Source organism: Penicillium canescens, assembly GCF_028828765.1.
Source record: "Penicillium canescens strain IBT 15451 chromosome Unknown utg000001l_segment0_segment0, whole genome shotgun sequence".
Lineage (NCBI taxonomy): Eukaryota > Fungi > Ascomycota > Eurotiomycetes > Eurotiales > Aspergillaceae > Penicillium > Penicillium canescens.
Window position 1 is genome coordinate 2,535,485 of NW_026703963.1, and position 19,594 is coordinate 2,555,078.

The following is a 19,594-nucleotide window of genomic DNA, read 5'->3' on the forward strand; positions in this document are numbered from 1 at the left end:
GGGATGTGGACATGTGGGGGAGTTGCCAAGCCCTAAGTCTGGGGACTCGGGACTTCTTTTACTTCATAGTCATACTCCATGTTTCATACCTAGGTAGTCCATACTTGCTTCTCTCTTGATTCTTGCTTGTCACAGCTCATCATGGCAACTACTACTACAACAACCCAAACCCTTTCCATCCTCGCGGACTACGAAGTCCATCACAGCGGAAATGACAACCATGACGTACAGGAACATGCCTCCCCCATAACCACACGGCAACCCACAGACTGGCCAACAGACCACCGTCGTATGCCAGGCTACCGTCCCACAAATCGCAATCTGCCTTTCGAGGAGAGGCCTGGGGGTAGTAATCCGGCGGAGATGGTGTTTATTCAAGTTATGTTGCATGGCGTGTGGCTTAATGCTGTTGGTTCTCCTCTATGGTGTTGTTTATATCCGATATTAACTATGTACAGGCTGTTTCTCGACTCTGGAGGTTTACTGGGGGGAGGATTAATGATAAGATCTTTCATTATGACGTTGGTGGAGAGTGGTAGATTTGGGTATTATATTGGTTGACAATTGGGATTTATCAGTTTGGAGTACAACTTCTTTTGATTTTTGCTGCTTCTATCCAAGTTATTACACAATCCCGCGCCTAGAAAGCGTAAGAGCTTGTTTGAACATCCTCGGGTTTGTTTTGATACATCATGCACTCATACAACACGTAAAGAAAACAGCAACATCAACGTCAACGTCAACAATCCCACATCCGTATGTCGAGAGAAATGATAACTGCACCTCTATCAATTCGCCCGTCTGTAAGTACTCTTGACAAGCACAATACAGACACCTCCCGGAAAAGATTGACATGAAGTAGGCAAAGCGATGCAGCTACGTAATTCCTCTCATCGATCTCGAAACCTGGCGGAAAGTCCAAGTCATAGAGTCCTAATCACAATGAGAGAGGGGCGTGGACATCTTTATGGCAAGCCACGAAGTGCGAATTCTCGAAGAGGAAGAGCTTGAAGAAGAAGGCTGTATTTATAATAAGATCGTTTGACTCGTTTGCTAAGAACGAAAAGCTGGTCTTTCCCATTTATCGTATTTAATGTAAATGAATGTCAAGTCAAGTACATACAAATCAAGTACTAGCCCGAACACCGATACCATCAACAACCTCCCCCAATCGACGTCCATCAATTTCAATCTCCTCCGAAGGCTGGAGAACATACAACATCCTAGCCCACTGACCAGTCTTCACACCATTCTCATCAACAACATCAGGAGTGACATTTCTCCAAGCATGATTCGTCCCACGCTGCACAGCAACATCGCCACGCTTGAGCAGCCGCACTTCACCCGAATCAAGCACGAGCTCAACCTCGCCTTCGAGGACGACACCGTAATCCAGAGATACGGTGCGGTGCATGGGACTCAGGGCTCCAGGGAGCATATCCACAATCCGGCAGACTGTTCCGCCTGAGACGACTATGCCTGGTGGGCTCGTCAGGTAGTTTGAGTATTCGGTTATGTCCGTTTTGTTGTTTAGTTGCGCGGGAAAGTGGTCTGATGTGTAGGCTAGGCTGAAGTCGGCGCCGTCGGTTATTCTTTGGACAGGCATTAACTCCGGGAGGTCGTTTGAGAAGATTGCTTTGCCCGTTTCATTGTGGGTTGTTATGAAGCGTTTGAGGGGGCGGATGTTTTTGGGGGTTTCGTTGGCCATTTTTGGTTGTTTGTTCGTGGAATTGGATTTAAATGAAGATTGAGAGTGCTGTAGTATGATTTATGAGGGCTTGTACAGGAATTTTGTCCTATCTATATCTTGTTTCTGCTCTCCCCACGTCGGGTTGTTGTCCACATCGGATAGATGTGGGAATTCGGACTCCAACTTTGGAGCCGAGGTCGGACAGAAAGGGAAATTAATAATGTAATGAGCTGGCAATTAACAGGGGTAGGGGCTAGCTGGGTGTTGTTACATATGGCATGGCTGTTAAGTGAGGGTAGAAGTCCGTTAGGGATTGCTCAATTGGGAATAATCCGATATAGTTTGAATCTCAATTTACATGCATTCATTCAATTCTATACTATTTACTTCTAAACTCCTAAGCAGACGGAATAATAGGCAGAGTAACATAGTTCTCCGCAAGACCAAAGTGAATATGATTCTGTCCCTGGAAGCGTTCAACAGACCTGCGGACACCACAATTAGCCAAAATCACCTCAACACAGGAAAAGAAGTACTAACCGGTCTTCAGGCGAGTTATGCTGGAAGATCCCAGAACCCTGAGTATCACCACTACTAATCTCCAGAAGAATTTTACCGCCCTTCTCGACAACCACATTCGTCGGCCAAACCTCCACATCAACAGGATAGACCTCACCAGGAATCACAGGCTTGGCATCAGTTGAGTAGTAGTTCCGATGAGGCAAATAATGCCGGTGCTTCGGGTTCTCGGTATCAACCTGTCTCATCGAAACACGTAGCCAGCCCTTGCACAATGGCACAGGGTCACCAGCCGTACCAGTGTAGAAGACTTCCTTCCCAGCGGGCGAGATGTACCGCAATGTCACGAACAAATCCAGATCCTGGGGGTTTCCGAGCCCGGGTTCGCGCTCATCGATACATTCAAGTGTGCGACGATGTGGCCCGTGATCTCGGTCTCGGTCTCGAAGGCGTCAGTGGTGAACTGGACCAGCTGGGGATTGTCGAGGTTGCCAAGTGCCTGGTAGGAGATCTTTGTTGAACGGGATTCTTTTGGTGGCGATGTGACGAGCCCGTTGTCCGAGGTCAGGTGGAACTTCGTGTACTGCGTACGAGCAATAGGCCACTCCTGCTCCACGCGGCGTGGGAAAGTCTTCTCGGCTTCGGCGTTGTTGTGTCCGACATCACCCTTGCGCAGAACCATATCCACCTTCGGAGCAGTGCCATTCGCCCACCCGGCGCGGTCCTCGCCTTTCAGGAAAGCGTCCAGGAAACTGCGCTGCAGCTCGACTTCCTCTTTGTAATAGAAGGGCAGATCATGTCGGCCAGTGATGAAGCGGAGATACTTCAACTCCGAACCAGCATGTGTATACCCCTCCACATTACCACGGAGATGAAGGAGAATCCCACCCCAGTTCGCAACAGACAACAACGGAACCTTGATATCAGACATACTATACTCCTTCGAAGCATAGTACAAATCATCCCGGAACTTATTGTTCACATTATCAACTGTCTGATCCTGTCGATTCTGCACAAGCGCTTCTTCAGGCAAATCCCCTTCAATACTATCAGGGCCCCAGTTCCGTGCTGCACGTCCACCAAGTCCATACTGGTTACTCACGACCTGCCGATCCCACCAGAACTTGATAAACTTGTTCGACAGGATTCCGCCATGCCGACAACGGTCTCGGTAATAGTCTGACATTCCCTCCCAGGGGATAATGCACGAAAGACCCTTCGGTTGACGCGCTGCCACCCGCCATTGACTACCGGCGTAGTAGCTAATTCCGAGGAGGCCGACTTTGCCGCTGGACCACGGTTGCTCGGCAGCCCATTCGACTACGTCGAAAAAGGCTTCACTTGTGCCTCGGGACATGGTGTCTAGCTTGCCCATTGACTGGCCGGTGCCACGCTCGTCGGCGCGGACAACAGCGTAGCCGTTGCTAGTCCAGAATTTTGGGTCTGGGGTCTCCCAAGCTGAGTGCTCGGAGCGTTGCTCTGGGTTTACTTCGCTGAAGCTTTGGGGATGGAAACTAGGTTTGTTAGTATGGCATTGTTGTATTGGAGTGGGTATGATACTCACGCTTCATAGCTGATATCCTTGCCGTAGGGTCCATATGTGACGAGAACAGGGACCTTCTCTGAGGTCTTGGGACGGTAGACATTGCAGCGGACAAGACCCGAATTATCTTTGAGCGAGATGGTTAGGTTCTGCTCGAAGATGTAGGAGAACGAGGTCTCGTCGCGAGTGGCGATGTCTCTGATCTGGTTGGGCATTTTGATCCAGAATACAATTGTAACAAGATTGAAAGCGAAAAAGAACAAAGTATCCATATGAGTTTCTATGAGTTCATATAATGCGTGTCGTTCCCCTCCCTATGTGGAGCCGAAATGGACATCCGAGAGATGCGAAACGACCAAGTCCCGAACGGGAAGAAAGAGTGGCCATAAATAACACTCTGGTCTCTGGTCTCTGGTCTTTGTAGTCGCAAAAAAATATCATCATGACGTTCAAAGATCTGAACGAGACACAAGGACTCCGCGTCTTGATCGTCGGCGCTGGCATCGGCGGTCTAACCGCCGCGATTGCATTGAGACAACAAGGACACCGTGTGGAATTGTTTGAACGTTCGCGCTTTGCAAATGAAGTCGGAGCTGCAATTCATTTGTCGCCTAATGCGAATGGTGTGTTGCGCCGACTGGGGATTCAGGCGGAGGATTTCGGCGCTGTAGAGGCCGAACAGGTGAGACACAGAATCTATACCTCGATATAGAAACATGAACTGACACATGTAGCTGCGAGAATACACACCAGCCGGAGAGGAAGTGCACATCACAAATCTCAAGCAGCACGCAGCAATGTGGAGACACGTACGAGCCCTAACTTACCTCCATCTATACATTTACACAACTAACAATTACAGCGCTGGCTCCTCGTCCACCGCGCACACTTCCACGAGGGACTCAAGAAAGCTGCTCAGGGCCCGGGAAAGGGCGCACCAGCTCTCCTTCATACAGCCAGCAAGGTCGTCGATGTCGACCCCCATGAAGCAACAGTTACTCTGGAAAACGGCCATGTCATCAAAGGAGACGTTCTCCTCGGCGCAGATGGCGTGCACTCCCTAACTCGGAGTAAGATCTCTAACGTGAAACCCGTTAGCTCTGGCAGGAATGCCTTCCGCTTCTTGATAAGTCGACAGGAAGCACTGGACGATCCCGAGACGAAGAGTATCGCGCAAGACTTTGGAGCTCTTGATATGTGGGAAGATGAAGAGCGACGCGTGGTGATCTACCCGTGTTCTAACAACGAATTGTTGAATTTCGTTTGTCTCCATCCTGATACTGATACGACTATCGATACCGCGGGTGATTCTTATAATCAGCATATCGGTAAGGACGCCTTGCTGGATGTTTATAAGCACTTCAACCCGCAGGTGCGTAAGTTGTTGGCCAAGGCCGATCCGCAGTCTTTGAAGCTGTGGCCATTACTTGATATGGAAACGCTGCCTACGTGGGTTGAGGGGCGTTTGGCGATTCTTGGTGATGCTGCTCATCCTTTCTTGCCGTATCGGGCTTCTGGTGGTGCCATGGCTATTGAGGATGCTGTCTCTTTGGCTGTGATGCTTCCTGGTGATATTGAGAAGGATCGGGTGCCGGAGAGGTTGAAGGTCTATGAGAAGGCTCGTTTTGAGCGTGCTACGACTATTCAAGAAATGACGCGTCAGTCGAGCAAGCCGATTTCCCCGGAGACGGGTATGTTTCATTCCCCCTGAAGATTGATAGGAGCATAACTAACTGTATTAGCAATGGGGATGGTGGTCTACATCTACGGCCACGACGAGTACGACCACTCCAGCCAGGTCCTCCGCAAGCACCTCTGGTCCCAGAACCCACACATGTACTGGCGTCAACCCATCGTCTTTGGGCCAATGCCTGGTCCCCGACAGGACTGGATGGGCCGGGACAGAGCTTTAAAGTCAGCCCAGTCCACCTTCACAACAGCTTCCATCAAATTCAAGACCAGCCGGACTCTTCTGCAGAACCTCTTCCCGTCTGATCGGTATAGCTTCATCTCACCCAGCACCGTGGCCCGAGCCAGTTTCTCGCAGACTACCCTTGGCGGTATGGACTGGCTGGGTGGTGGTGGATATCGCCATATCGGACTTTATATCCACGGTGTGCAGTGTACCAAGGAAGATGGGACGGTGTTGAAGGGAACATATATGCCTATTCTGTTCGAGAGTTTGGCTGATCCTATTGTTTCGGGGAGAGAGGAGTTGGGTATGCCCAAGCTTTATACTGCTATTGATGTTCATCAGCGGAATGAGTCTTACCGATTGCAGACTAGTTGGCAGGGGGCTGTGTGGGGACATTTCGAGTTGGAGGGGTTGGAGGATCAGGATCCTGCGGCCGATGCTGGGACTATCGGAGGTGAGGCTGATGATGGTATCCTGGTTTATCGGTATATGCCGAAGATTGGGAAGGAGTGCAAGGGTCAGGCTGAGGCTGAGTATCCCGTTTTTGTGCCTCATGCTGCTGAGTCCAAGGTTGTGCCGTCCAAGGTTACGCGGTTGCAGCGGACGAAGAAGGCTAAGGTTGAGATTCAGGGTCTAGACTGGGATGCTTTGCCAACACTTCACCATGTTATCTCTCGGTTGGGTGAGATTCCCATTGATGAGATCATTGATGCCAAGGTTGTTAGTGGAGTTGGAGTTCCTGACGTATCCTCGGCTATGCGCATTGAATAGTTAGTGTCGGCAAATTGTATATACGATCTTCAATTTACTCGGCACTTTCGTTGGGGATTTTCCGACTCCCGTAGAGTCTAATCTGCCTGCGTTTGAAGACATAGATAGACGGTCGTATTCGGCGTGTCCGGTACTCCCGCACAGCCTATAGCCACATCCAGTCAGGCACAAAGATACGGGACTCGATCTGCACATGCCATTTCAACGAGGCTTGAGGCAGCAGTCTAGGCGGGGTAGACATAGTAGGAGTCATCGACCTCCCCGAACAGGCGCCATGCTTGATCAGCCGTTAGGGTTGAGCCGGGAGCCAATCTGAAACGGTAACACTAATGCACGCCTCTGGAAAGGGAAAAAACGGTTACCTACCGGGAAGTACCGTGTCGGACCGAAAGAAGGCTTCTCTTGCTCTGTTGGCAGTGAGTGTACATGTGGAGGGGCATGTCATATGCAAAGATCATACCTCTGTCGATCCGTGCGGCAGTGTTATGCGGCGAAATGCAGGTCAGCACCGGCAAGGTTGACAGCACTGTGCTTGACGTTGAAGCCAACATTCTCTCGAGACCAGAGCGGGGGACTGATCAGGCCACGACGTTAGCTGTGTGGCTGAGGATCTCGTACTTTTGACCCTCAACGGTGATCACGGACTGTCCTGCCTGCACTACATAGATTGATGCTGTGAAGCCGTGGCTGTAGACTGGAAATGAGACAATGCGTCCCCGGCGTTGTAGGCTGACGCGGATCTAGCAGATCAATTAGCTTACTTACAGTAGTCCATGTAGCTGCGGAGACTAAGTGGAGATATGTAAGGGAGTGGAAGAGGAAGAGAGCTCGGCTTGCCCACTTTACTCATCCACTTCCCTTTCCCTTTCACCTTTCTCCTTCTCTCTCTCTCTTTCTCTTCTCTTCTTTTTCTCCCTTTCTATCCCTCTCTCGTACTCTCACCTACCTTTACCATGCGTATCACCGTCAGCGTCATCCGCCCCGAGGCGGACTCGGACATCATCAACCTAGAAGTCGGCGGTGACATGACGATCGAGCTATTGAAAGCCATTGTCGAAAGCGAAACGGCCATCCCCCCACAAGCCCAACAGATCGTCTATAACAACCAGCTCCTCGGGAACCCCTCACAAACTCTCGACCAAGTCGGCATCACCGAAGGCGACATGCTCGGCGTCCACGTCACCCTCCGTCCTCCACAACAGCCACGACCCTCCCCCTCTGCCTCCAGCTCCGTCGCTCCCCGCCAGGCCCCACCCCGCCCGGGTATGCAAGACCCGGAGACTATCCGCCTACATATCCTGGGTGATCCCCGCGTGCGCGAAGCCGTCCGCCGGCAGAACCCCGAGCTGTCTGACGCGGCGGATAATGCCCAGCGGTTCCGCGAGGTCCTGATGAGGCAGCAGCAGAGGGAGGCGCAGCTGGAGGCGGAGAAGGAAGCTCGCATTGCTATGCTCAATGCTGATCCTTTCAACCCGGACAACCAGAAGGAGATTGAGGAGATCATTCGCCAGAATGCTGTTACGGAGAACCTGCACAACGCCATGGAGCATCATCCCGAGTGTATGTCTACCCCACACCATTGCCCGCTACCCATTATATCTGGAGTGACCAAGCTAACAAGTTACTAGCCTTCGGCCGCGTTACAATGCTCTACATCCCCGTCGAAGTAAACGGTCACCGCCTAAACGCTTTTGTCGACTCTGGCGCCCAGGTCACAATCATGTCGCCCGAATGTGCAACAGCATGCAACATCATGCGGCTAGTGGACCGCCGCTACGGCGGTATCGCCAAGGGAGTCGGCACCGCCCCAATCCTCGGCCGCGTCCACTCGGCCCAGATCCGCATCGGCGAGATGTTCCTCCCCTGCTCGTTCACCGTGATGGAGGGGAAGCAGATCGATCTGCTCCTTGGGCTGGACATGCTGCGCCGACACCAGGCTTGCATTGATCTCAAGCGGGGCGCCCTCGTCATCCAGGATCAGGCTGTGCCGTTCCTGGGCGAGGCTGATATCCCGCGCCATCTAACTGAGGAGTTTGAAGCCGAGCCTACGGTCAAGGGCGCTGATGGGGCGGAAGTTGGAGCTAGGACTGGGGCTGTTACCCATAAAGCCGGTGGTGAGGAGGGAAGCAGCAATGCTACCAGCAATACTGCCTCTGCCTCTGCACCAGCCCCAGCTCCTGGGACATCCCAACCGCGAATCAATATCCGGCCTGCACCTGCATCGCCCGCCTCGCGCTGGTCGCAAGACTCCATTGCCAAAATCACCGAGCTGGGCTTCTCCCGCGAAGAAGCCGTTCGAGCCCTTGACATGGCGAATGGGAACCTAGACCATGCGATCGGGTTTTTGATCTAGAGCTAGGTGTTTTGCATTTCATTTACAGTGGCGTTGGGATGGATGGGTTTGGCTATAGGACTTGTATTAGCGATTTTTGATCGAGCACTTTAATGATGTGTACGATTATCACATAACGTTAGCATATGGTATGTATTTCTTCTGGTTAGAGTAAGTGTAAGTAGGTGTAAATAAGTATACAATAGTGGCTTATTCTCGCTTATTCTTCGGCATAAGTCTCCCCCGTAACCGGAACACCATGTCCAAAGCCATGAAAGCACCTAAACAGAGTCAGATCACATCCACTTCTACTTCAACTGCATTGTATCCACTTACCCAACGCCACATAAGGCCCATAAAGCATCGTAATCTGCTGTTTCTGCTCCGTCGAGCGATCAGTCCAACTCCATACATCCACCAGACAAGTCAGCGACGTGAGGAAGGCTTGGATGCCGAAGACGAGAAGGTGGACTGGGATGAGGGGGTGATCTGGACAAGATTGAAATTAGTTTCCTTTCTTTTCTTGGTTTTGTTTGTGATAATGCATTCATGCTTCCAATGTTTCTTCTTCCGGTGTTCCATAGGGCTGGAGCTATGATTTGCCGGATAGGGTTCATTGCTGACATCTGACATATCATGTCTGATATCCGGTGCCATATCTGGTGCAATACAGGTGTGTTGGATGGGATTGAAATATCCGATTGTGTAGGGAATGTGTATAGGGGTAGCGTAGGGATACCTCTCAATAACCCCCGCACTGCCCAGATAGATGCGGGAACATGGTATATCAGTTCCATCCAGATGAAGACGGTGAACCATGTTGGGGCGGGATCTTCGAAGAATTTGTCATGGTAGGTGTCTATGTAGAATTGGCGGAGGGTGTGGGAGAGGTTCGTTTGGAGGAATGTTGGTTGCAGGGGGACTGTGTCGATTACTGCCAGGTGTCAGGTAAGTTGATGTCAATTGAACAAAGGAATAGGAAAGTGGGTAGTCTGTATCCACCGTGTACTCCGTAGAGACAGGTGGATAGTGTGATAGATGGGTACCCGGGTACGGGGGTTAACGGGATGGGGGGAATCATACGGAAGATGATGGGGATGTGGGTTACAAAGAACACCAGATAGGCTGTGTCGCGTTTGAGCATGGCGAAAGATAACTCGACGAGGTTGTGCTGGGTCATATGCAGAGTCAAGGACAGAAAGAGAGAAAAGATATCAGGTCAGGTGACCTATAGATCGAAGTGCAATTAAGACGCAACTAAACGCATCTTTGCTTTTTTCTGGTGGGCCAAGTCAAGTCCCGAGCCAAGGTACCTTGGAAGGTTCCAAGGTTCCATCCCATTTTATCCACTTAGTGGGGGAGTTCAAACGTCTCTCTATCCCTTCTAGAAATTACGTAGAACCTCACACCGCTGCTTCTCATTTTTGAGATTCGGAGAGGTGGCCTGACTGAATCCTTCCTGGAAGTTGTCTCCCCGAGGGAATTATGACATTTTCTATAGCATGCACCGTCTACCGGCCCGATCCCTGCTCCACAAGGACCTTGGGATTAACTAGTACAGTGGACTATACATACTCCAAGAAGTGATAGCCCGAATTACATCAGGATAAGGTACGCATGCAGCATGGGATAGGTCTGAAAGGAGCTGGTAAATCCATGCAGACCGCAACATCCGGCCAATCGCACAGGCTGTTTCGAACTTCCCGTTCCCATTACGCCGAGGCAAAGATGAACCCACTGCATGCCTTATCTGGACAATTGAAGCGGTGAATTGAGTGTTCCAAGGGGTCGGGTTACTCCGGGATTTGTGTATTATTTTATTTAGGGGGTTTACTGTAGGGGTTTGGGTGTTTTAGGTTGGGGAATAGATTAAATCGCTTCGATCTTGACCGCTGTTCGGAGATTGAGTGTCTATATAAGACTGTTCCCATCTTATCTTATACTTCATCTACTCCATACTTCATCTCTATACCCCATCCCTATACTTCCCATTCCACTTCTACTTCACAATGCCCTCCTCCGCCCCCCTTCGCGAAAAGAAACCCAAACCAGAACCCCCAATCAGCTACGACATCAACATCCCCTATGTGGACGTAGAAAAACAATCCAAAATCAACACCAAATACCCCCAATACCTCCCCAGCTGGGATCCAATCTGGTTCGACCCCTAACCCCATTCGAATACAACGACCCAGCCCTGCGCGTCCGCGACAAATCAAAGCGCAATCTACTCAATGAGTCCTCCAAAATCTCCCACATCCAACCAAACATCGGCTCAGTGGTTGAAGGCGTGCAACTCTCCTCCCTGACCTCCGCAGGAAGAGACGAACTTGCCCTCCTCATTTCCGAGCGCAAGGTCGTCGCCTTCCCAGAGCAAGACCTCATCGACGCAGGCCCAGACGCTCAGGAGGAATTCATGCGCCATTTCGGTAAACCAAATTACCAGCCTGTTTCGGGCTCTATGACCGACCATCCGGCTTTCCATATTATTCACCGGGATGGCAACCGTGAGGAGATTTCTCGTTTCCTCGAGCAGAGAACCACTACCACCCTCTGGCATCAGGATGTCAGTTATGAAATCCAGCCCCCGGCTATGTCATGCTGGGTCTGTTGCAGGGTCCTGAGGTTGGGGGGATACCGTCTTTGCCGCGACGGATATGGCGTATAAGCGGCTTTCACCTACTTTTACCAGTTTCTTGGATTCGTTGAAGGTTACGCATACTTCGTCCAAAATGATTAACCACACGCGCTTGGCTGGCGGTCTTGTTAGGAAGGACCCTGTTGATACCGTGCATCCGCTTGTGCGGGTTCATCCTGTTACCGGGGAGAAATGTCTGTTTTTGAATGGGGAGTTTATTACGAGGATTCAGGGACTGAAGGACTCTGAGACGAAGTGGTTGTTGGATTTCCTTATGAATCATTTGGTTACTGGGCATGATTTCCAGGCTAGGGTGCGCTGGCAGCCTAGGACTATTGTTATGTTTGACAACCGGTCGACTATTCGTGAGTTCTCTTGTACTTCTTGGATATGGCATATACTGACTACTTATACTCTGCAGACTCCGCCATTGTCGACTACTTGGATGACGACTATGGTGCCAAAGCCCGTCATATCTTCCGTCTCATTGCTCTCGCTGAGAAGCCAATCCCCGTCTACGAGGATTTCTCTGAATAGACTGGGACTCGGGACTCATAGATGGCGTTTGGATTAGTATAGATTTAATGGATAATTTCGGATTGCACTCCATGAAATGTAGCATGTAGCATTGTCTATGGACTAACATTTGTGAATTCGTTTTCATTACCATCCCACGCCTAGAGTACAAAGTGCAAACACCGGAACGAAAAACAGAAGAAACATCGTCGCATATGATATGTCAAGCGGTGGAATACTGTATCCTCGCAGATCATCTGCACATGCCAATACATCACCGCAGAATATCATCAATCCGCGACCGCAACTCAATAGCCGTAGTCAACTCATCCTGGCTGAGGACATTGCTACTCTGTTGCAGGATCAACAACATCTCTGAAATCCGCTCGGCAACCACATCCGACCCGAACACCATACCGCCCAGGCGCACGGTCTCCTGGAACCACACAGTCAGCAGGTACAAGAGATCGCGGGCAATATACCGCCGGTTGGTGCCGTGGAAGGGGGCTTCGTCGGTGTAGTACATGGTCTCCAGGACGGCGTACAAGGACTCGTGCGCCACGCCAAGATCCAAGAAGAGATCCACGACCCAGGTGGCTGGGCCGACGTTCCGTTGGAATTCGAGTGCATAGCGCTCGAGCATGGGGACCAGGTCGCGGACTGGGAACACGGTCTCGGACATGCGTAAGCGACTTCCAAGGCTGCGGACTTTGTCGATCACCGCTTCGTAAGGTTGCGGTGAGCCGCTGCGGGTGGTTGCGTCATGCACCGTTTGAATCAAGTGTTGCCATGTTGACTTGATGTCGGCGGCATTTCGGTGGTCGGCAACGTAGAAGATCTGAAGACAGATGTCGTGGTAGCCAGCGGTGTCGGCAAATTCATTGAAAAGCTGGTATTGTTAGGTTGAATCGCAAGGTGGAATCAAGGCACTTACTGTGCTAATGTCCATCACAGGTCCATCCACCTCGCGCAGCACGTCGGCTTTGCGATCCGGGTTAATTCTCTCATCATCCTTCAATCGTTGCAGTAGATCATCTTGGATATTAGCCACATCAATGAGGGTGGAGATCTCATGTAGCAATCGCTGCCGTGCCTGACGTCCGACATCGGCTGTGAAAATGGAAGCGTTAGCGCGGGCTTGGCCGAGATACTCGATACGACGGCTCAATGGTAAAGCGAAAGCGCTGTTCGCCAAGTCGAACTGCACTTGGGCGGTCTCGAAGAATCGCTGCGACTGAGAGTAGAATCGCCACAGAAGATCAGCATGGTCGAGGTCGTCGGCCGACTTGCGCTGCAGGTATGTGACCACAAATGGCGACTTTGTCGACAGCAATCGGTCGCTCCAGCCCTGCTCGAGGTACCAGTCGTACAAGCTCGTCAAAAAGACCTCATCTGTCGAACCCGAAATCACGTCATATGCTTCGTTCTGGCGTTTGGCAACGGTGGTAAGCTGGCCATCAATAAATCCGGGATCAGATGCAGCCAAGGTATCAACTGCGAGCACGATTTTGAACACGAGGTCGTAGCATTGCTTGCGGAAGTAGAAATACTCTTTGCGGGTATCCTGGTAACGGGTGAGCAAGCGGGTCCAAGATCCAAGGGATAGGGCACACGGGGTATGTACCTGTTCGGGGCGCTGGTCCATGATCCAGGAGAGGGCAAGGTTGGATTTATCGGAGCGGCCAGCCACATTAAGTGCGAGTTGAATGGCACCTGTAAAAGTTAGCATTGAACAGCAAAGACGTGGGTCAAACCTACCTGCAAAGAACTGATTGGAAATGAAGTTGTCCACCGCTGAAATTAGATAATCCATGGGCAGGTTCTCGGCCACCTGCTGGAAGAGATGAAGACTGTCATTGAGTAGGTTGCGGCCCAATTCGGTGTTGGCACCAGCTTCGGGGGCACGCTTGAGCAATTCCTGTGCCTTGAAGATCACAACGTCGTCCGCACTGCAGAAACTGCCACATCGTCGGCGGAGCGCATCAGCCACGGTCTCAACGTTGGAGCCCTTGGCAATGTTGCGGTTGACAATTGCCTTGACCAACTCCTTGGCAATATCATGGCCCTTGCTGGAGCTGAACAGTTCTTCAAAGGTGAGCTGAAGGAACTTCTCTTTCGACTCCACGGGTAGGGTCGCCACAATTTCATCGACCCGCTCATCGAACAACACAAGTACGAATGAGATACCCTCGATTGTGTGGGTGACCAGCTGAACAAGTGAATGTAGAGCTCGGTGCTCAGCCTGCAGTGCGGTCTCTTCTTGCTTGGTGGATACTCGGGCAAGAGCCTCGGGTCCGCTGAGTCCCTCGATGAAAGTCTTGTTGACCTTGAAGAATGCTTGGAGGGCGGATAGATCGTGCTGGATAGTCTGCAACTTGGCAGAGCTGACACCAGCTGAAACAGTCTGTGCACCATTGGGTCCCTTGCCCACCTTGGCGATTTCCTTCTTCCAGATGGATCGTAACAGACGCGCAATGTACAATCCAATGCCAGTGTGTCTTGGAGAAGGCTGCACAGCGTCAATGGCAGCTGTCGAGCTATCTGCCACAGAATTCTCGTTCACAGTAGGACGGCCACCATATTCAATGAACACCTTGCGGGCGTACTCCAGAACATCAGGGTCGTTGATACGGGTGAGTCTTTGGTCGGGAGAAATCTCCACACCTTGACCACAAGCCACTGCCAGAGCTGTCGCCAGCGTCTCACTCCGGCCGTATGTTCGAATGAAGTTCTTGATTTCGCCCGTCAAGCCCTCATCAGAATTACCGCCGCTACGAACCAATGACGCGAAGATATCTACCAGACGACGCCGGCGAATGAGATGAACTCCGCCGTTGGTCAAGATCGCAACCTCTGCAGCAGGGTGGTCGAATTGTACGGCCAGCTCATTGGCCACAGAAGAAGGCGCCGAAACAAGTCCGATGTCCTCTGCTTTGCCTCCCAGATCGATCATGATAGCTGATTCAGCGGTTTTCCCACTGCCCGCATTTTCCTGGGAGCGAGCAACTCGGCCAGCGTCAGGAGTCGAGATGAAAAGGCTATCAATCTTTTGCAATGAATCCTTGGTCGTAAAACAGAAGAAGTAACCGGGAGAGAATCGTTCGGCAAGGCGAGTAGGAGAAAGAGTGTTGATCGGACCAGGGAAGGGTGCACCCTTGAAAGGCGAATCTGGAGAAATATCAAAGGGTGGGGTCTTCACATGTAGCGCCTGCATGCTGGTGGGAGGGCCGGTCTGCGAAGGCCCCCAGTTGTATGAGTTAGTTGCACTGAGATAGATGCGGTAGCCGGTCGCGGTTGTTGCAACCAGGTGATACCGCGATGCCTCCGTCACCGGCACAGGGCTGATCGAAACAATTCGGACTTTGGGATTGAGCGTTTCGTTGGAGGTGATGATGTGACCAATGTTGGAGTAAATATCCTGAGTGCGTTTGGTGATTGCAAGGGACAAGGAGCCATCAGATCCCATGTAGAAGACGCGAATTGTAGACGTGGAGGAAAGCGTGTAGAGAAGGCTTCGGCTGTCGTCAACTACCATCTGTGTGACAAACTCGGATGAGGCTTGCGCAAGGTTCGTGATGCTCATCGATGGCCTGAAAGCTGACAGACGTGAGCTTGTGTGGTTGACTCTGCTGCAGCGGCCCTGGAACCACCGTTCCTCTTGCTGATAGGTGACCTCATGCACATCATTATCAGATGACCCTCCAAAGAAAATACGACCCCTCGATTCGGAAGCTGCGAACACATTGATATCCAGACCTCGGACCGAGACGCTCATGCCAGTTTGAAACAGGGAGACACTTCTGCTGCCGCTCGGCGTAGTCTCGTAGCCCATACCCAGCAAGATTACATCCGCGGTCGTTGAGACCACAAGCAAATGAGTAATTGCCGGCAGGAAAACTCCCGGACGCGGCTTGGTCAGTCTGACAGCATTGATGCTATTCGGTTGGTCTTCGAATCCCACCAATGTCGGGTTTGGGTGTGTGAAATCCCAGATGTACAATGCGTTGTCAATAGCCACCCACGCGTGATTTAACTCGGCAAACAAACCCATGCTGGTCGAAACTTGTGCGCGGTTATATTGGTCGAAAATCTGATCGGGGATGTCGTACATCTTGACTTTTTGAAACGGCGCCCATGATGAAGCAGCGGGAATGTTGTACTCGGATGAAGAGCCCTCTGTCTTTGGTCAGTTCTGTAAGAGCCTGCGGTTCTGTGAATCTTACGCGATAGATAGCTGTCCAGATCTGGGTAGCGCGACTCGCTTTGCAGGCTGTTATTAATTGTTCGCGCCCCGCGCTCCTCGGTGCTCAAGGTCTGATTTTTGGTCTGCGACGCTGCCGGGGGGAGCTTCGGCATGGGAGTCTGAGGGGTCTGTGTTTGCGGCGATTTGGCCTGGAGGGTCTGAGGCACTGGCGCCGGAGTCTGGAAGTACGTCCCAGGAAGGGGTTTCTGCGGCGTCGCCGGAGGAAGATTTGTTGGAAGAGACGGGTACGCCATGACGGATGAACAAAAGCGAGGGAGAATTCCCCGCTAGAAACGACAGAGAAGCTGCAGTATGTGTCGAATGGTGAATCACAAGGAGAAACAAGAGGTAGAGAGGAGACGATGAGGAAGGGGAGGAGGGATTGGATCATTCAAGGTCTTTGCGAAAAGAGAGTCAACACTGGGAGCGGTGCACAGACCACTTTGGGATCTTCCGCCTTTTGTCAATTGACCGTCGACTAACTACATTCACTCCCTCTTGTCAACAATGTTTCAATCACTTCGAGTTTCTGCGCGTGTTCCCGCTCGTCTGGTACGATGGAATTCGACTGCCACTCCAGTTCTACCGCCATTGATGGCTACTTTGCGGACTGATCTGAAAAATGCCATGAGAGCGAAAGACACCACCAGGTAGGAATTTCTCCACAACTGGTCGAACCTGAAGCTTATGAATAGACTTAATGTGCTTCGCGCTTTGATTTCCGAGACCAACAATGCCGCCAAAACCTCTTCTCCTATTCAGACCGACATTCAACTATTGTCGCTCATTCGGAAACGCTTGAATGCGACCAAGGATGCGGCCAAGGAGTTTGAGGCTGCTGAGCGCCCTGATCTGAAGGAGAAGGAGGATGCACAAGCTGTTGTATTAGAGGAATACGCTGGCCAGGTCAAGACCATGCCCATTGCTGAGATCACCGAGGTGGTCGTCAATGAGATCAACGCATTGAGTAACGCCGGCAGCAAGCCCAACCAGGGAGCCATCCTCAAGGCTCTGTTTGCCAAGGGAGGTCCCTTGGATGGCAAGCCAGTCGACCGCCGAGAGGTGGCTGACGAAGTGAAGAAGACACTCTCTTGAGCTTACATCTACGTTTACCATTGTATATTAGTGTCACAATAGCCTAACAGGCAATCAATTCAATACGAAAAGATACGAAAAGCCATGCCAACGCCAATCAAAACGCCAGTATAACAGATCACGAGTAGAAAACGGCCGCACCTCCAAGAGAGGTCATCAGGACACCCAACCACCACCAACGCTTTGGGTTAATCAGCTCTTCCCGGCTGATCAGGTGGAATCCAGATTTGGACGACAAGTCACGTTTGCCTTTGGAGCCAGTTGGCGTGGGGTTCAATGTTGTCGTGGGAAGCATCTTCGGTGGCCGGTATGCAAGGAACATGGGGTGAAGAAGCGAACCATCAGGTCGTTTCAAGTCGAGGCGTTGGATATGGTGGTACTTGTCGACTCCGGTGGAGAATGACTGTTCGGTGTTAGAACGAACTGATCAAGAAAAGGAAGAGATGTACCTTGAAGTGCTCGGTGGCGTTGTATCGCGTGTATAGACCAACCGGTTGCCGACAGGGATCGGACAACAGTTGGCGACCATCGACGGCAATTGGGTTCAGGGTTAAAGAACCATCAGCAGATATTTCGAAGGAGCCATGTTGCCATTGCATGATTCCTGTAGGACATGACGGATCGCTGGCTGTTTTGCGTCAGTACTGTCGAGTGATCTATATCGAAGAACTGACGATTTGAGATTGCGCGGTAGTATGCTTCCTCATAATGACCTTGGTCATCAAACGAGTATGAAATGCCAGTCAAATTCGGTTCAAGCAACTTGTCCTTGAGCGGATCGTAGAATCCCTGCGCGTGTTAGTGCCATTCGTTGTGACTGTATACAACACATACTGGACCAGTAATAACTTCTTGAGATTTGGTAGTCCATGTTCCAACCAAATCACTTGCAGTAGCTGCACAGGCAGCTGTTGCCAACAGACTCCAAATCAAAAACATCTTGGTTGACAAAGGGAAGTTGCCAGAAGGCAAAGTATTTGAGGGCGCCCTAGATGCCCTTGATGGGTGGAGACTACATACCTTATCACTATCAGGAATGGACTCCCCCTCAACAACCTCATGGCCCTTCAATCCGCAAAGCGCGAACTGCGCAAAAGTATGCGATCGACTCTCTCGCGTCTGTCTGCTGCTTCCATCAATCAACAATGTCAGATTCATATTTAGCTATGATGTGCTCCTACTAACCTGTCGCAGCTCGAGCCGCCACGACCAAATTCCTCTCGCTGGCCGAGTACCAGAACGCGAACAGTATTGCTGTCTACTTGTCGATGCCCACTGGAGAGCTGTCTACTACAGGAATTGTACGAGATGCTCTCCAGAGTGGCAAAAAGGTCTACATCCCGTATATTCATACCCAAGACAAGACATCCATCATGGACATGTTCGCGCTCGGATCCATGGCCGAATTTGAGTCATTACAACCGGACAGATGGGGGATTCCGTCGCTCCAATCTACACAAATTGAAGGTCGCCAGAATGCTTTGACACAAGGATTGGATCTCATTGTGATGCCGGGCATGGCCTTTGACCGCGGGTTCCGGCGACTTGGTCATGGTAAAGGATATTATGATCATTTTCTAACGCGATACTTAAATATGGCCAGAAAAATGCCATTCCTTGGTAAGAAGTCCCAGAAACAATCCCTTTATCCCCGACTGAACTCCATGGCAGTTGCCCTTTCTCTGCGAGATCAATTACTCTCCGAGGATATTCCCGTGGTGGAGCATGACTGGCTGGTAGATGCGATCGTGGTTGGTGACGGTGAATATTTGGATCGCAGAGTGTAGCGCATATCAAAATAGAAAAGAAAGTGCGAAAATTCAAACGGCTTGGATGAGCGAGACATTGTCGCCCTTGAGGAGGATCTGGCCTATTGCGGAGTTAGCTGTATTCTGTTGCTGGACTCGATCATCCCGTACCTAAGGGCCTGCGCTTCTCCTCCTCTGTCTTGGTGGCAAGGCGCACCTCCACGGCATCGTCAATGACCAGGTTCATGAACTCATCAAAGCCCTAGTAGCAGTTAGCACAAGAAATGAACCGCGTCGTGAAAGTGCATACCCGAATCTTCCCCTCTATCCGGAATGCCAGCTGCTCATACAGCCAGATAGAGACAGTACTGCGCTTCTGCAGCAGACTGAAAATGAAGTGAATGGGAGCCAACAACGTCTTACGGCCAGCCATGGTGAATGTGTTGAGTGAATGGTAGCTCGGGAGACCAAACGGTGTTGAGAAAGCTCTGCGTCCCGTGATTTAATTACAGTAATACCAATACACGTCACGGACACCATCCCACCTTCTCCTCCAAGTCACATCACCCCCTCTCCTCACTCTT

At 51.1% G+C, this 19,594-nt stretch overlaps 12 protein-coding genes across 12 annotated transcripts; 6 read left to right on the forward strand and 6 right to left on the reverse strand.

Moving 5' to 3' along the window:
• Positions 1 to 141: 141 nt before the first annotated feature.
• Positions 142 to 539, forward strand: N7446_000962 (uncharacterized protein; the record flags this gene model as incomplete). The annotated part of the gene is made up of 2 exons (XM_058509729.1): positions 142 to 408; positions 459 to 539. 2 exons carry the CDS (start codon positions 142 to 144, stop codon positions 537 to 539), a joined length of 348 nt encoding a protein of 115 aa, XP_058378708.1.
• Positions 540 to 1,126: 587 nt separating this feature from the next.
• Positions 1,127 to 1,708, reverse strand: N7446_000963 (cupin domain-containing protein; the record flags this gene model as incomplete). Its single annotated transcript, XM_058509730.1, has 1 exon — positions 1,127 to 1,708. The coding sequence occupies one exon, from the start codon at positions 1,706 to 1,708 to the stop codon at positions 1,127 to 1,129; it is 582 nt and encodes a 193-aa protein (XP_058378709.1).
• A 379-nt stretch (positions 1,709 to 2,087) lies between these two features.
• On the reverse strand, positions 2,088 to 3,967 carry N7446_000964 (CocE/NonD family hydrolase; the record flags this gene model as incomplete). Its single annotated transcript, XM_058509731.1, is given in 4 exon segments — positions 2,088 to 2,175; positions 2,231 to 2,598; positions 2,610 to 3,723; positions 3,774 to 3,967. 4 exon segments carry the CDS (start codon positions 3,965 to 3,967, stop codon positions 2,088 to 2,090), a joined length of 1,764 nt encoding a protein of 587 aa, XP_058378710.1.
• A 227-nt stretch (positions 3,968 to 4,194) lies between these two features.
• On the forward strand, positions 4,195 to 6,438 carry N7446_000965 (putative salicylate hydroxylase; the record flags this gene model as incomplete). Its single annotated transcript, XM_058509732.1, has 4 exons — positions 4,195 to 4,434; positions 4,487 to 4,561; positions 4,615 to 5,443; positions 5,495 to 6,438. 4 exons carry the CDS (start codon positions 4,195 to 4,197, stop codon positions 6,436 to 6,438), a joined length of 2,088 nt encoding a protein of 695 aa, XP_058378711.1.
• Positions 6,439 to 7,391: 953 nt separating this feature from the next.
• On the forward strand, positions 7,392 to 8,791 carry ddiA (putative DNA damage-inducible v-SNARE binding protein Ddi1; the record flags this gene model as incomplete). The annotated part of the gene is made up of 2 exons (XM_058509733.1): positions 7,392 to 7,998; positions 8,067 to 8,791. 2 exons carry the CDS (start codon positions 7,392 to 7,394, stop codon positions 8,789 to 8,791), a joined length of 1,332 nt encoding a protein of 443 aa, XP_058378712.1.
• A 189-nt stretch (positions 8,792 to 8,980) lies between these two features.
• On the reverse strand, positions 8,981 to 9,950 carry N7446_000967 (EXPERA domain-containing protein; the record flags this gene model as incomplete). Its single annotated transcript, XM_058509734.1, has 4 exons — positions 8,981 to 9,051; positions 9,107 to 9,259; positions 9,510 to 9,704; positions 9,854 to 9,950. The coding sequence occupies 4 exons, from the start codon at positions 9,948 to 9,950 to the stop codon at positions 8,981 to 8,983; spliced, it is 516 nt and encodes a 171-aa protein (XP_058378713.1).
• Positions 9,951 to 10,779: 829 nt separating this feature from the next.
• On the forward strand, positions 10,780 to 11,945 carry N7446_000968 (TauD/TfdA dioxygenase family protein; the record flags this gene model as incomplete). Its single annotated transcript, XM_058509735.1, has 4 exons — positions 10,780 to 10,863; positions 10,914 to 11,375; positions 11,440 to 11,773; positions 11,830 to 11,945. 4 exons carry the CDS (start codon positions 10,780 to 10,782, stop codon positions 11,943 to 11,945), a joined length of 996 nt encoding a protein of 331 aa, XP_058378714.1.
• A 253-nt stretch (positions 11,946 to 12,198) lies between these two features.
• Positions 12,199 to 16,421, reverse strand: N7446_000969 (putative non-repetitive nucleoporin; the record flags this gene model as incomplete). Its single annotated transcript, XM_058509736.1, has 5 exons — positions 12,199 to 12,813; positions 12,859 to 13,488; positions 13,549 to 13,637; positions 13,683 to 16,100; positions 16,148 to 16,421. 5 exons carry the CDS (start codon positions 16,419 to 16,421, stop codon positions 12,199 to 12,201), a joined length of 4,026 nt encoding a protein of 1,341 aa, XP_058378715.1.
• Positions 16,422 to 16,674: 253 nt separating this feature from the next.
• Positions 16,675 to 17,262, forward strand: N7446_000970 (uncharacterized protein; the record flags this gene model as incomplete). Its single annotated transcript, XM_058509737.1, has 2 exons — positions 16,675 to 16,817; positions 16,863 to 17,262. 2 exons carry the CDS (start codon positions 16,675 to 16,677, stop codon positions 17,260 to 17,262), a joined length of 543 nt encoding a protein of 180 aa, XP_058378716.1.
• A 118-nt stretch (positions 17,263 to 17,380) lies between these two features.
• N7446_000971 (uncharacterized protein) lies at positions 17,381 to 18,201 on the reverse strand (the record flags this gene model as incomplete). Its single annotated transcript, XM_058509738.1, has 4 exons — positions 17,381 to 17,665; positions 17,712 to 17,890; positions 17,937 to 18,051; positions 18,097 to 18,201. The coding sequence occupies 4 exons, from the start codon at positions 18,199 to 18,201 to the stop codon at positions 17,381 to 17,383; spliced, it is 684 nt and encodes a 227-aa protein (XP_058378717.1).
• A 120-nt stretch (positions 18,202 to 18,321) lies between these two features.
• N7446_000972 (5-formyltetrahydrofolate cyclo-ligase) lies at positions 18,322 to 19,049 on the forward strand (the record flags this gene model as incomplete). Its single annotated transcript, XM_058509739.1, has 2 exons — positions 18,322 to 18,409; positions 18,457 to 19,049. 2 exons carry the CDS (start codon positions 18,322 to 18,324, stop codon positions 19,047 to 19,049), a joined length of 681 nt encoding a protein of 226 aa, XP_058378718.1.
• Positions 19,050 to 19,082: 33 nt separating this feature from the next.
• Positions 19,083 to 19,443, reverse strand: N7446_000973 (small nuclear ribonucleoprotein E; the record flags this gene model as incomplete). The annotated part of the gene is made up of 3 exons (XM_058509740.1): positions 19,083 to 19,132; positions 19,182 to 19,272; positions 19,321 to 19,443. 3 exons carry the CDS (start codon positions 19,441 to 19,443, stop codon positions 19,083 to 19,085), a joined length of 264 nt encoding a protein of 87 aa, XP_058378719.1.
• Between the last annotated feature and the right edge of the window lie 151 nt (positions 19,444 to 19,594).